At 50.6% G+C, this 14,777-nt stretch overlaps 1 protein-coding gene across 2 annotated transcripts in view; it reads right to left on the bottom strand.

The window, feature by feature from the left end:
* Window positions 1–12,545: 12,545 nt before the first annotated feature.
* The window catches only part of LOC147114545 (serine/threonine-protein kinase 3-like), a 180,920-nt gene continuing 178,688 nt past the window's right edge, over window positions 12,546–14,777 (bottom strand). Inside the window, exon 5 of one of the 2 annotated variants that reach the window (XM_085992283.1) lies at window positions 12,546–13,405. In XM_085992283.1, coding sequence (XP_085848409.1) covers window positions 13,214–13,405 — 192 coding nt within the window. In that variant the 3' untranslated portion in view covers window positions 12,546–13,213. The remainder of the gene's footprint in view (window positions 13,406–14,777) is intronic. The other variant, XR_015078952.1, reaches the window with a different exon arrangement.

The raw sequence follows: 14,777 nt of genomic DNA, 5'->3' as shown, positions 1-14,777 counted from the left end.
GGGGGGAGAGAGACGGGGGGGGGAGGAGACGGGGGGGGAGGAGACGGGGGGGAGAGAGACGGGGGGGAGAGAGACGGGGGGGAGAGAGACGGGGGGGGGAGGAGACGGGGGGGAGGAGACGGGGGGGAGAGACGGGGGGGGAGAGACGGGGGGGGAGAGACGGGGGGGAGAGACGGGGGGGGAGAGACGGGGGGGAGAGACGGGGGGGGAGAGACGGGGGGGGGAGAGACGGGGGGGAGAGAGAGACGGGGGGGGAGAGAGAGACGGGGGGGGAGAGAGAGACGGGGGGGGAGAGAGAGACGGGGGGGAGAGAGAGACGGGGGGGAGAGAGACGGGGGGGGAGAGAGAGACGGGGGGGGAGAGAGAGACGGGGGGGGAGAGAGAGACGGGGGGGGAGAGAGAGACGGGGGGGGAGAGAGAGACGGGGGGGGAGAGAGAGACGGGGGGGGAGAGAGAGACGGGGGGGGAGAGAGAGACGGGGGGAGAGAGAGACGGGGGGAGAGAGAGACGGGGGGGAGAGAGAGACGGGGGGAGAGAGAGACGGGGGGAGAGAGAGACGGGGGGAGAGAGAGACGGGGGGGAGAGAGAGACGGGGGGGAGAGAGAGACGGGGGGGAGAGAGAGACGGGGGGGAGAGAGAGACGGGGGGGAGAGAGAGACGGGGGGGAGAGAGAGACGGGGGGGAGAGAGAGACGGGGGGGAGAGAGAGACGGGGGGGAGAGAGAGACGGGGGGGAGAGAGAGACGGGGGGGAGAGAGAGACGGGGGGGAGAGAGAGACGGGGGGGAGAGAGAGACGGGGGGGAGAGAGAGACGGGGGGGAGAGAGAGACGGGGGGCAGAGAGAGACGGGGGGGCAGAGAGAGACGGGGGGCAGAGAGAGACGGGGGGCAGAGAGAGACGGGGGGGAGAGAGAGACGGGGGGGAGAGAGAGACGGGGGGGAGAGAGAGACGGGGGGGAGAGAGAGACGGGGGGGAGAGAGAGACGGGGGGGAGAGAGAGACGGGGGGGGAGAGAGAGACGGGGGGGAGAGAGAGACGGGGGGGAGAGAGAGACGGGGGGGAGAGAGAGACGGGGGGGAGAGAGAGACGGGGGGGAGAGAGAGACGGGGGGGAGAGAGAGACGGGGGGGAGAGAGAGACGGGGGGGAGAGAGAGACGGGGGGGAGAGAGAGACGGGGGGGGAGAGAGAGACGGGGGGGAGAGAGAGACGGGGGGGAGAGAGAGACGGGGGGGAGAGAGAGACGGGGGGGAGAGAGAGACGGGGGGGAGAGAGAGACGGGGGGGAGAGAGAGACGGGGGGGAGAGAGAGACGGGGGGGAGAGAGAGACGGGGGGGAGAGAGACGGGGGGGAGAGAGAGACGGGGGGGAGAGAGAGACGGGGGGGAGAGAGAGACGGGGGGAGAGAGAGACGGGGGGGAGAGAGAGACGGGGGGGAGAGAGAGACGGGGGGGAGAGAGAGACGGGGGGGAGAGAGAGACGGGGGGGAGAGAGAGACGGGGGGGAGAGAGAGACGGGGGGGGAGAGAGAGACGGGGGGGAGAGAGAGACGGGGGGAGAGAGAGACGGGGGGGAGAGAGAGACGGGGGGGAGAGAGAGACGGGGGGAGAGAGAGACGGGGGGGAGAGAGAGACGGGGGGAGAGAGAGACGGGGGGAGAGAGAGACGGGGGGGAGAGAGAGACGGGGGGGGAGAGAGAGACGGGGGGGGAGAGAGAGACGGGGGGGGAGAGAGAGACGGGGGGGAGAGAGAGACGGGGGGGAGAGAGAGACGGGGGGGGAGAGAGAGACGGGGGGGAGAGAGAGACGGGGGGGAGAGAGAGACGGGGGGGAGAGAGAGACGGGGGGAGAGAGAGACGGGGGGAGAGAGAGACGGGGGGGAGAGAGAGACGGGGGGGAGAGAGAGACGGGGGGGGAGAGAGAGACGGGGGGGGAGAGAGAGACGGGGGGGGAGAGAGAGACGGGGGGGGAGAGAGAGACGGGGGGGAGAGAGAGACGGGGGGGGAGAGAGAGACGGGGGGGAGAGAGAGACGGGGGGGAGAGAGAGACGGGGGGGAGAGAGAGACGGGGGGGAGAGAGAGACGGGGGGGAGAGAGAGACGGGGGGGAGAGAGAGACGGGGGGGAGAGAGAGACGGGGGGGAGAGAGAGACGGGGGGGGAGAGAGAGACGGGGGGGAGAGAGAGACGGGGGGGAGAGAGAGACGGGGGGGAGAGAGAGACGGGGGGGAGAGAGAGACGGGGGGGAGAGAGAGACGGGGGGGAGAGAGAGACGGGGGGAGAGAGAGACGGGGGAGAGAGAGACGGGGGGGGAGAGAGAGACGGGGGGGAGAGAGAGACGGGGGGAGAGAGAGACGGGGGGGAGAGAGAGACGGGGGGGAGAGAGAGACGGGGGGGAGAGAGAGACGGGGGGAGAGAGAGACGGGGGGGAGAGAGAGACGGGGGGAGAGAGAGACGGGGGGGAGAGAGAGACGGGGGGGAGAGAGAGACGGGGGGGAGAGAGAGACGGGGGGGAGAGAGAGACGGGGGGGAGAGAGAGACGGGGGGGAGAGAGAGACGGGGGGGAGAGAGAGACGGGGGGAGAGAGAGACGGGGGGGAGAGAGAGACGGGGGGGAGAGAGAGACGGGGGGGAGAGAGAGACGGGGGGGAAGAGAGAGACGGGGGGGGGAAGAGAGAGACGGGGGGGGGAAGAGAGAGACGGGGGGGGGGGAAGAGAGAGACGGGGGGGGAAGAGAGAGACGGGGGGGGAAGGGAGAGACGGGGGGGAAGAGAGAGACGGGGGGGAGAGAGAGACGGGGGGGAGAGAGAGACGGGGGGGAAAGAGAGACGGGGGGGAGAGAGAGACGGGGGGGAGAGAGAGACGGGGGGGGAGAGAGAGACGGGGGGGAGAGACGGGGGGGAGAGAGAGACGGGGGGGGAGAGAGAGACGGGGGGGGAGAGAGAGACGGGGTGGAGAGAGAGACGGGGGGGGGGAGAGAGAGACGGGGGGGGGGTGGAGAGATTCCCTGCGCTTCTTACAATAGCGGTGAAAAAAATGTTAAACATCCAACAGGACCTCGTTTAATCGTCTCTTCCAAAACCTGCAGGCAGTTACCGCTCAGGAATACACTGAGCTGGGTCACTAAGGGCATTTAATGTCTGATATGAGCACCTTCATTATCACAAGAGCACAAATAGGAAAGCATTGTCAAGTTATTGTCAGACACTAACACAATACAGAAACACACTCAGAACCAAAAAAGAGCAATATATTAAGAATACACTCAGCTCCATGGAGGAATCCATTGATTCCAATTGTTTCTGGGAAAACTTGAAAACACTACACAAAAAACAACACGACGATTTGGCCATTCAAAATGGGGACACATGGGTAAACCACTTTGAAAAATTATACCAGAAAAAAACACTAAGACCAGAGCAACACCAAATATGCAAAAAACTGGAAAAGCTAGAAATGGCCATAAAAGATAACCAAAACCCGCTGGACGCCATAATAACAGAAAAAGAACTTCTTGAAAAACTCAAGGACCTGCGACCAGGAAAAGCCTGCGGGACAGATGGCATACTAAACGAGATGATTAAACACACAGACAACAAAATGAAACTGGCTATCCTAAAACTCTTCAACTTGGTTCTGAGTGTCGGTTATTTCCCTGATATCTGGAACAAAGGACTCATAACGCCCATATACAAAAGTGGGGACAAAATCGACCCAAACAACTATCGAGGCATCTGTGTAAACAGTAACCTGGGGAAGGTATTCTGTAGCATCATAAACAAAAGACTTATAAACTTCCTTGAGGAGCACAATGTCTTGAGTAAAAGCCAAATTGGATTCCTGCCAAACTATAGAACATCCGATCATATCTTCACCCTACAGACCCTAATTGACAAACACGTTCACAATAACAAAAGCAAAATCTACGCATGCTTTGTAGATTTCCAGAAGGCTTTCGACTCCATCTGGCATGACGGTTTATTCCTGAAACTTATCGAAAGTGGGGTAGGAGGGAAAACATATGATGTAATTAAATCAATGTATACAAACAACAAATGTGCAGTTAAAATTGGAGACAAACAAACAAAATACTTCCCACAGGGGCGGGGGGTGACGCAGGGCTCGCCAATCTCACCGACACTCTTTAATATTTACATAAATGGATTGGCAAAACTACTTGAACAATCTACAGCACCCGGCCTCACCCTATATGAATCCAAGGTTAAATTCCTCCTCTATGCAGACGACCTGGTTCTGCTGTCACCTACTAAAGAGGGGCTACAGCAAAACCTGGACCTGCTGGAGTCGTACTGCCAGACTTGGGCCCTGACAATAAATCCCCAAAAAACCAAAGTCCTTGTGTTCCAGCAAAGATCCAAACATCAGGGACCCAAAATAAATTTCACAGTAGGAACAACCAAAATTGAACAAACCACTAACTACACATACTTGGGCTTAAAAATCAGTTCTACGGGAAACTTCAAACTGGCTGTGAATGAACTGAAAGAGAAAGCAAGAAGGGCTTTCTATGCCATCAAAAAATCAATCCAAATAGAAATCCCAATTAGCATTTGGCTCAAAATTTTCAAATCAGTAATTGAACCAATTGCACTCTATGGCAGTGAGGTATGGGGACCGCTAACACAACAAGAATTTGCAAAATGGGACAAACACCCAATTGAGATCCTACATGCAGAATTCTGTAAAAGTATCCTCCGGACTCAAAGGAAAACAGTAAACAATGCATGCAGGGCGGAACTAGGCCAATATCCATTAATAATCACTATCCAAAAAAGAGCCACCAAATTTTGGAATCACCTACAAATGAGCAATCCCCAATGCTATCACTACGACGCCCTGAAATGCCAAGAGCTGACCATAAAGAAGAATACCCTCAGTCAATTAGTCCTGGGACTCAGTGAAGTAACTACTAACAATACTAACAATAACCAGCCCCAGGACAGTGACAGGGTAACACAAAGAATTCGACCCAACACAATCGTCGCTAAGCAAAAGGAAAAATATCTGACATATTGGGCAGAAACAACAAAAACCCAAAGCAAACTCAATTGCTACTTGGCCCTAAACAGACAATACAACATAGCTGATTACCTGACCATGGTAAAGGATAACAAACTGAGAAGAACCTTGACAAGGTACAGACTTAGCGAACATAGCCTAGCGATCGAAAAAGGCAGACACAGGCAGCCAAGAGAGGACAGGATATGCTCTCACTGCAGTCAGGGAGTGGTGGAGACAGAGATGCACTTCCTCACAGCTTGTGGAAAATATCAGGGCATCAGGGAGAATTTCTACCAAAAATTCTCACAAATATGCCCTGATTTCAGAAATCTGAATGACAACCAAAAACTCCCATTCCTACTGGGAGAGGAGAGAAGCTGTATAACACTGGCGGCGCACTATGTTACAGCTTGCCATGAACAGAGGGACAACCAGTAAACTAAGAAAAAAATATATATAGACAATGCGAATGTATGTTTATACACTCAGGGATATACCTGTTTATACACTGTATGAATAGAACTGCGTTTATGTGCTAAACCATAAATGTATTTTGATGCTTTGGCAACATAAGATGTGACTTATCATGCCAATAAAGCGATTTAAATTGTAAATTGTAAATTGTAATTGTCAAGTAGCATTTCCCCGAAGAGAGAACGAATTCTGCTCATTTTTCAACACTGACAGGATTTCAAATATTTTTTAAAAATGGGAGGAAAGCTCTCTCCTGAATTCTCTGCTTCTCTTTTTGCTCCGATGTTCTTTAGAGAGAGAGACAGCAAAACAAAGAGACAGAGAGACATAGAGACGGGGGGGGGGGGGGGGAAAGAGAGAGAGAGGGACAGCGAGAGAGAGGGGGACAGGGAGAGAGAGAGGGGGACAGGGAGAGAGAGAGAGGGGGACAGGGAGAGAGAGAGAGGGGGACAGGGAGAGAGAGAGAGAGGGGGACAGGGAGAGAGAGAGGGGGACAGGGAGAGAGAGGGGGGACAGGGAGAGAGAGAGGGGGACAGGGAGAGAGAGAGGGGGACAGGGAGAGAGAGAGGGGGACAGGGAGAGAGAGAGGGGGACAGGGAGAGAGAGAGGGGGACAGGGAGAGAGAGAGGGGGACAGGGAGAGAGGGGGACAGGGAGAGAGAGAGGGGGACAAGGAGAGAGAGAGGGGGACAGGGAGAGAGAGAGGGGGACAGGGAGAGAGAGAGGGGGACAGGGAGAGAGAGGGGGGGACAGGGAGAGAGAGAGGGGGACAGGGAGAGAGAGAGAGGGGGACAGGGAGAGAGAGAGGGGGACAGGGAGAGAGAGAGGGGGACAGGGAGAGAGAGAGGGGGACAGGGAGAGAGAGAGGGGGACAGAGAGAGAGAGAGAGGGGGACAGGGAGAGAGAGAGGGGGACAGGGAGAGAGAGGGGGGGACAGGGAGAGAGAGAGGGCGACAGGGAGAGAGAGAGGGGGACAGGGAGAGAGAGAGGGGGACAGGGAGAGAGAGAGGGGGACAGGGAGAGAGAGAGAGGGGGACAGGGAGAGAGAGAGGGGGACAGGGAGAGAGAGAGGGGGACAGGGAGAGAGAGAGGGGGACAGGGAGAGAGAGAGGGGGACAGGGAGAGAGAGGGGGACAGGGAGAGAGAGAGAGGGGGACAGGGAGAGAGAGAGAGGGGGACAGGGAGAGAGAGAGAGGGGGACAGGGAGAGAGAGAGAGGGGGACAGGGAGAGAGAGAGAGGGGGACAGGGAGAGAGAGAGAGAGAGAGGGGGACAGGGAGAGAGAGAGAGGGGGACAGGGAGAGAGAGGGGGACAGGGAGAGAGAGGGGGACAGGGAGAGAGAGGGGGACAGGGAGAGAGAGGGGGACAGGGAGAGAGAGGGGGACAGGGAGAGAGAGGGGGACAGGGAGAGAGAGGGGGACAGGGAGAGAGAGAGAGGGGGACAGGGAGAGAGAGAGAGGGGGACAGGGAGAGAGAGAGGGGGACAGGGAGAGAGAGAGGGGGACAGGGAGAGAGGGGGACAGGGAGAGAGAGGGGGACAGGGAGAGAGAGGGGGACAGGGAGAGAGAGGGGACAGGGAGAGAGCGGGGGACAGGGAGAGAGAGGGGGACAGGGAGAGAGAGGGGGACAGGGAGAGAGAGGGGGACAGGGAGAGAGAGGGGGACAGGGAGAGAGAGGGGGACAGGGAGAGAGAGGGGGACAGGGAGAGAGAGGGGGACAGGGAGAGAGAGGGGGACAGGGAGAGAGAGGGGGACAGGGAGAGAGAGGGGGACAGGGAGAGAGAGGGGGACAGGGAGAGAGAGAGGGACAGGGAGAGAGAGAGAGAAACAGACAATACAACATGGATCATCCTCCGGCATTTCCACTACCTCCAAAGTGATCCCACCACCAAACGTATCTTCCCCTCCCCTCCCCTTTCAGCATTCCGCAGGGAACGCTCCCTCCGAGACACCCTAGTCCACTCCTCTATCACCCCAAACAGCCCTTCCCCTTCGCCTGGCACCTTCCCGTGCAAGCGGAGGAGATGTAACACCTGCCCCTATACCTCCCCCCTTCCCACTGTCCAGGGCCCCAAACACCCCTTCCAGGTGAAACAGCGATTTACTTGTACTTCTCGCAATCTAGTATACTGTATTCACTGCTCACGATGCGGTCTCCTCTACATTGGGGAGACCAAACGCAGATTGGGTGACCGCTTTGCGGAACACCTCCGTTCAGTCCGTAAGGGTGACCCCGAGCTTCCGGTCGCCTGTCATTTTAATTCACCGCTCCATTCCCACTCGGACCTCACCGTCCTTGGCCTCTTGTATTGTTCCACGGAAGCTCAACGTAAACTCGAGGAACAGCACCTCATCTTCCGATTAGGCACTCTGCAGCCTTCCGGACTCAATATCGAGTTCAACAATTTCAGATCATAAGCTCGGCCCCTATTTCATTTTTTCTTGTAATTTTTCCACTCCTTTCCCACCCCCCCCCTTTCCTTTTGTTTCTCTCTCACACCTGGCAGCTATCTCTTGCCCTGCCAGTACACTTTACACCTAATCTCAGCCTATTACCATCTCGTCTAGCTTCTAATCTCTTTTACTTCTTTTGTTTCTTTTATTCTTTTGTCCGATCGCAGCCCTGCCTTCGATCTATTTTCTTTTCTTTCCAGTTTTGAAGAAGGGTTCGACCCGAAACGTCAACTCAAATTTCTCTCCACGGATGTTGCCTGACCTGCTGAGTTTTTCCAGCATTTTCTGTTGTTATTTCGGATTTCCAACATCTGCAGTATTTTGCTATAATACAACATGGCTGATTACCTGACCATGGTAAAGGATAGCAAACTGAGAAAAACCTTGACAATGTACAGACTTAGTGAACATAGCCTGGCCATCGAAAAAGGCAGACACAAGCAGACCCGGCTACCAAGAGAGAACAGGATATGCTATCACTGCAGTCAGGGAGTGGTGGAGACAGAGATGCACTTCCTCACAGCTTGTAGAAAATATCAGGGCATAAGGGAGAATTTCTACCCAAAATTCACAAAAATATGCCCTGAATTCAGAAATTTGAATGACGACCAAAAACTCCCATACCTACTAGGGGAACAGAGAAATTGTGTAACCTTAGCGGCACACTATGTTACAGCTTGCCATAAACAGAGGGACAACCATTAAATCTAAGAAAAGAGTATATACAAATTATATGAATGTATATCTATACACTCAGGGATATATCTGTTTATACACTGTATGGATAGACCTGCGTTTATGTGTTCAACCATAAATGGTTTTCGATGCTTTGGCAACATAAGATGTACCTTGTCATGCCAATAAAGCGATTTGAATTGAATTGAATTGAATTGAGAGGGACAGGGAGAGGGAGAGGGACAGGGAGAGAGAGAGTGAGTGAGGGAGACAGGGAGAGAGAGAGAGAGAGAGAGACAGGGAGAGAAAGAGAGGGACAGGGAGAGAGAGAGAGAGAGAGGGGACAGGGAGAGAGAGAGAGAGGGACAGGGAGAGAGTGAGTGAGTGAGTGAGGGAGACAGGGAGAGAGAGAGGGAGAGAGAGAGAGAGACAGGGAGAGAGAGGGACAGGGAGAGAGAGTGAGGGGGACAGGGAGAGATGTACCTTGTCATGCCAATAAAGCGATTTGAATTGAATTGAATTGAATTGAATTGAGAGAGAGAGAGAGAGAGAGAGAGAGAGGAACAGAGAGAGAGATAGAGAGAGACAGGGAGAGAGGGACAGGGAGAGAGAGGGGGGGACAGGGAGAGAGAGAGAGAGAGAGAGAGAGAGAGAGAGACAGGGAGGGAGAGAGAGAGAGAGAAGGGCGTGGGTCCAGGCGGGTGCATGTAGTTCGCTCCCGGGGACTGAGCCGCGGCTGCACTTTGGAACAACACAGATGGAGGCGCAGGACATATACAATGGCCGCTGGGAGGAGGCTAACGCAAACAATTTTTAGGCGCGTAGTGAAAAAAAAATTTTAAACAAAAAAATACGGTAACGTGTTGTTGAATGTGCCACAGTAAGTTCCAGTTAAATTTTGCTAGGTGTTGTCCCCTTTTTGAAAGTTTATCAGAATTATTTAAATCATGTTATGAAAAAGCAAAAAAGTTTGTGCCCCGTTTGTACCTCAGAGTCTGTGAGAGATGGAGGGAATGGGAGCAGAAAAAGAGGAAACAACTTCTCCAAACATGATCCCAACTCATCGCCAAGGCTGGGGATAGATTTAAAATTGAAATTTCTCAATATCTGATTTTGAATGGTCGACGGAAGTGAGTAGCTTTACACAAACATGCTGTTGAGGAGGAAGGGGAGGGCAGGGGAGGATTTGTAGGAGTTACATATTTTTTTTAAAAGTCAATAAAAAGTATTAAGATGTTTAGGAAGAGAACCAAAAAACACAAACCATTTTATTTTATCTGTCATTCTAGAATCCGAACAAGTCCCAGGAATAACGTAAATATAGATTTCTTCTTAAACGTTTACTGGAGTGTTAATAGTAACAAGAGTTATGTAATGATGTATAAAAATTGCAGGCAGCTACTTTAGAAGAAACCACTATTTGATTATTGAGAAAGACACAGATAATGTACAATTTTAATTTGATATTGTTGTATCCGTGTGTTAATGAAGACACGGAAAGCAGGAGTTGATTTAACAAGTGTTTACTGAACAAAGTCTGGAGGTGAATTAACTATACAAGACGCTATACAGGCTTATATACCCGAGTGGTCACTACCGGTACTACAGTACACAGGGGCTTCAAAAAACATAGTTCCTCTTAAAAGGTACATACACCACAGATCTAAATGTTTGAAATAGGAGATTAAAAAAGAGAGTACAATGAAGTTTGTTTCCCGCTATTTAATTGCGAAGTACCTAAACTAATTCAACACTTTCCGTGATAAGGGCAGGGATTAATATTGTGGAGAATGTTTGAGAGAAAATCATTAGAAGTGAAATTCGTACATTAACATCTTTACGTCACAATATTAGTAAACATTTCCAAGTCAGTCTGATTGGTTCTCCTGTCCTGGAAGAAAGATGAATGTTTATTTCTGTTAAATCATAGCTTTTCCTGCTTTTTGTTTTTAACTCGGTGATGCAAATTGTGTATGTGTTTTTCTGCACTTGTGAATAAGTGCTGCGTTTCTGACATGTTACATGGGGTGGGGGGTGGTGTGTGCTGGTTCAAGGTGTAACGTTTATTAATGGAAGTGATTGAAGTTGAAAATACGGGTACCCGTTCTTGTTCAATTGTTCAGTTCTTTTTAATACTGTGGACTAAAGAACTACAGCACTTTATATTTGTTGGTTGTCTGGCTGCATTGTGATTAATATTCTAATTACTTATGAGGACGTCCAGCACGTCAGCGCCATAGGAAAGCCGCTGCTCCTGCTGCTTGTACAGCCATTGCTATAGTGACATGAGGGATGGGCTAATACGTTGAAAACTATAAAATTAATACTAATTGCACAAATAGATGTGCCTCTTTCAGCTCTCCTTGGGTTTTTGGATTGTTTGTTGATGCATAACCATGTAACTGAGTGACGTTTTTTAAATAGAGTTTGTACATGACAAACTAAAAGCTTTTAATTAATTCTACCATAAACAAACTTGCAGGATGGGCATGTAAATGACAAATGAATTTCAAAATAGTTAAGTGTGAGGTGGTGCTTTTTGGTAAGAGGAATAAGGTGGCTACCTACTCCTTGGAAAATAAGAATCTAAATGGAGTAGAGGTGCAAAGGGATCTAGGGGTGTAGATTCACAAATCATTAAAAGTAGCAATGCAGGTTAAAAAAGCCATAAAAGTGCAAATAAAGCACTGTGGTTCATTTCTAGAGGAATGGAATTCAAAAGCAGAGAAGTTATGTTAAACCTGTATTGAACCTAGTCTGTCTCATGATTTGAGACGGTGGGGTGGCAATATGGTATTAATGAAAAAATGCTTTTAAGTGGTTGCTGTCGTTGTTATAAATGTTATTGTTGTAAAATTTGCACACGGGCAAAAAGGTTGCGCTCAAAGGAGTTCATGGCCCGCTCAGTACAAAAAAAAATGAGAGGGAACATTGGTTACGTGTACATAAGTAGTTTTGTGTAGGATTATTTCTTTTTAATTATGAAGGGGTTTGATAGATTAAACATAGAGAAGATGTTTCCACTTGTGGGGTGGTGGGGGGCGGGGTTCCAAAACTAGGGGCTATAGATACAAGATAGTCACTAATAAATCCAATAAGTAAATTATTGTAGAAACTTCTTTACCCAGAGTGTGGTTATAATGTGGAACTCGATATCACATGGAGTAGTTGAGACAAATAGCACAGATGCATTTCAGGGGAAGCTAGATAAGTACATGAAGGAGAAAGGAATAGAAGGATATGCCGATAGGATTAGATGAAGTATAGTGGGAGGGGTCTCATGTGGAGCATAAACACCGGCATAGACCTGTTGGGCCGAATGGGCTGTTTCTGTGCTGTAAATACCTGGATTTCTTCTATGATACCCTTGACTCTTAGTTATAAAACCTCTGTATCCTCCCAGTTAGTATTTCATTTCCACTAGAAAAGTAATAAATGTGTTTCTCCTAGCAAATATGGTATCAGGCACCTCAAAGCACTGGAGAGGTACCACCAACGCTGCCTCTGCAAGATCCTGCAAATCTATTGGCAGGATAAGCGCACCAACGTCAGTGTTCTCGCTCAGGCCATCATCCCAACCATCGAAGCTTTGACCACGCTTGATCAGCTCCAATGGATGGGCCACATCGTCCACATGCCCGATACAAGGCTCCCAAAACAAGCGCTCTACTCGGAGCTCTGACACGGCAAGAGAGCCCCAGGTGGGCAGAGGAAACACTTCAAGGACACCCTCAATGCCCCCTTGAAAAAGTGCAACGTCCCCACCAACACCTGGGAATCCCTGGCCCAAGACTGCACAAAGTGGAGGAGAAGCATCTGGGAAGGCGCCGAACACATCGAGTCTCTTCGCCGGGAGCAAGCAGAAGCCAAGCGCAAACAGCGGAAGGAGCGCACATCAACCCAAGCACCCCACCCACCCGTCCCTTCAACCACCGTCTGCCCCACCTGTGACAGAGACTGTAGGTCCCGCACTGGACTTCATCAGTCACCTGAGAACTAAAGTGGAGGTGTCAAGACAGGTCTCCTCCACTTTGTCCAGATGCGTGGTTAGTACCCAGGAATCCTAGGATAGTGGCAGATGTGCACAAGGTCCTTTCACCTGCAGATGCTTGCTCATCACAAAGTGGTTCGCCTCATCTTGACCATGCAACAGTATGGGAGGTAACACAGCAAGGCCCATCCTCCTAACTTTATTTGGTGCTACTTGTGTTGCTGAGCTATTTTCACTTTAAATGCACGTGTAATGACTGTGCACCAGGGAGCCAGAAAAGTTTTGGTAAAATGATCAGCACTTGCTGTGCTCAGTTTTTAAGGGCATGGCTAATGCTGTGGGAAGAGCCTTGCCTGAACCTCTGAACGTAGCACTGGAGCGAAATATAATAACTTGTGTATGTTACTGAGTTTCGATATGCAGGTAGCGCGGTCAAATAGAAAGGCCCTCTCAAAATCAGACATGCTAAAGATTGGTGTGTGCGAGTCTGTGTGCCCAAATTTACGACCCATATCCATGGGTCAGGCCTTGAAAAATCACCCTTTTTGTGCCTATTTCGTGATTAAAGCTGCAATTTTCATACAAATTGTACAGAATTCAAATCTGCAAAATTTATTTTCCCCATATACAACTAACAAAGACTCGCTGAAAAGCTTTTTGCCAAACCTGTAATAGTTGTGTGGCAGTAGTTCTTTGCTCCGGATTCTTCACCAGACACTTCTTGACAAAATCTGTGAACTCATCTGACCAGAGCTCTGGCTTCCGGAATGTTGGTGGTGGGTTGGTGGGAATCATAAAAATAGCCTATTTTTAAAAAGAAAAGGAAGGGGGGAAAAATCAGTTGGACATGGAAATCAGAATCATCTGAGTTTCAGTGCAGTCAAATAAACAAATCCTTTTATTCACCTTCTCTATCTGACAGTAAATCTGATGTACAAATTTTTTTACCGCTCTAGAATTTCTATCAGGAATGAGGTTCAGGAAACTAGTCCATCTGCTACCAATGTAGCTGTTTCCCATTAAATTTCCTCTGTGCAAACTGAACCTCATTGAGCACTTCATTCTTTATTTTATCTATTATTGTTTATCAGTCTCCAGAGAAGCTTTCCATTTTTGACCTGCTTAGTAGAACCAAAGGCACTTCCTGACCAAACAGATAAAACCAACAGACTGCTGTTTAGTGCCAGGATCATTTCCCCACCTAAATAATTACTCTCGCTGGATCTCAGGTTTTTGAGAGCACGGTTGCTGAGTCAGCAGTATCTCTATTTCTAAATATAATGTATTTTGAATTCTCAATTTTCAATGCTAATGATTATACGCCACATGTACTGATGATACAAAAAAGCTTTCCACGGTCTACTTTGAGATTACTGTACCAACCAATTTCCTAAATGGCTACAGAGGAGGCCGGAATTGTACGTTTTGTTCAGTCTCATCCATTAGGCCGACTCACTGCTCATTATGTCACTTGCCTGCAATTCTGGAATCACGTTCCTTCCTATTAATCCTTTCAACGCCATTTTGATCAGTTTAATCAAACTCTGCAAGTTACCAGAAGTAACTCCTCTTTACACTACAGCCACAATTATTAACTTCTCTTCCAAATCGCTCTCCTCACAACACTATGGCCCGGAATTTGCGGTCAGCGGCAAAGCAAAGGTGTTCGCCGCTGCCCCCGAAGAAATCTGCCCACAAAGATCTCGCGAGAAGTTTCCCTTTTTCAACGCACAAGTGATTTCAGTGCAGTATAGTGGGGAATCCCTGGAGCGCTCTGCTGTGCCGTCAACAAGCTGTCTAAGCAGACAATCACAATGCAGAATTCTCAGACAGGGATTTAACAGCGATATTACCGCGGAAAAGCCCACATTTTCGTCAGTTTCACTGATTGCCGGCTATGGGGGGGCCACAGCGCAGCCAGTGTCGGAGCAGTGAATGACTGACCGAAACTTCAGGATTTCTGCGTTTATATGCGCATGCGCTACAGCCTGAAGTTGCGGTCAGTTTCAAAGGGCTAATAACAACGAACGCCGTTAGTTCACCATTATTACCTACCGCAAATTCCAAGCCATAGTAACGCTTTGCTAATTTTAAACAAATATGCAACCCAAGGATGCAGTTGCAACATTCCGGGTAAGTCGCAAGTTATTTTTTTCTGCATTGGAACTCTCCACTC

Source organism: Somniosus microcephalus, chromosome 7 (assembly GCF_052327205.1).
Source record: "Somniosus microcephalus isolate GS21.2 chromosome 7, FLI_Smic_1.0, whole genome shotgun sequence".
Classification (NCBI taxonomy): Eukaryota; Metazoa; Chordata; class Chondrichthyes; order Squaliformes; family Somniosidae; genus Somniosus; species Somniosus microcephalus.
Note: the sequence above shows the minus strand (reverse complement) of the source record. Positions and strands in the feature narration are given on the sequence as shown.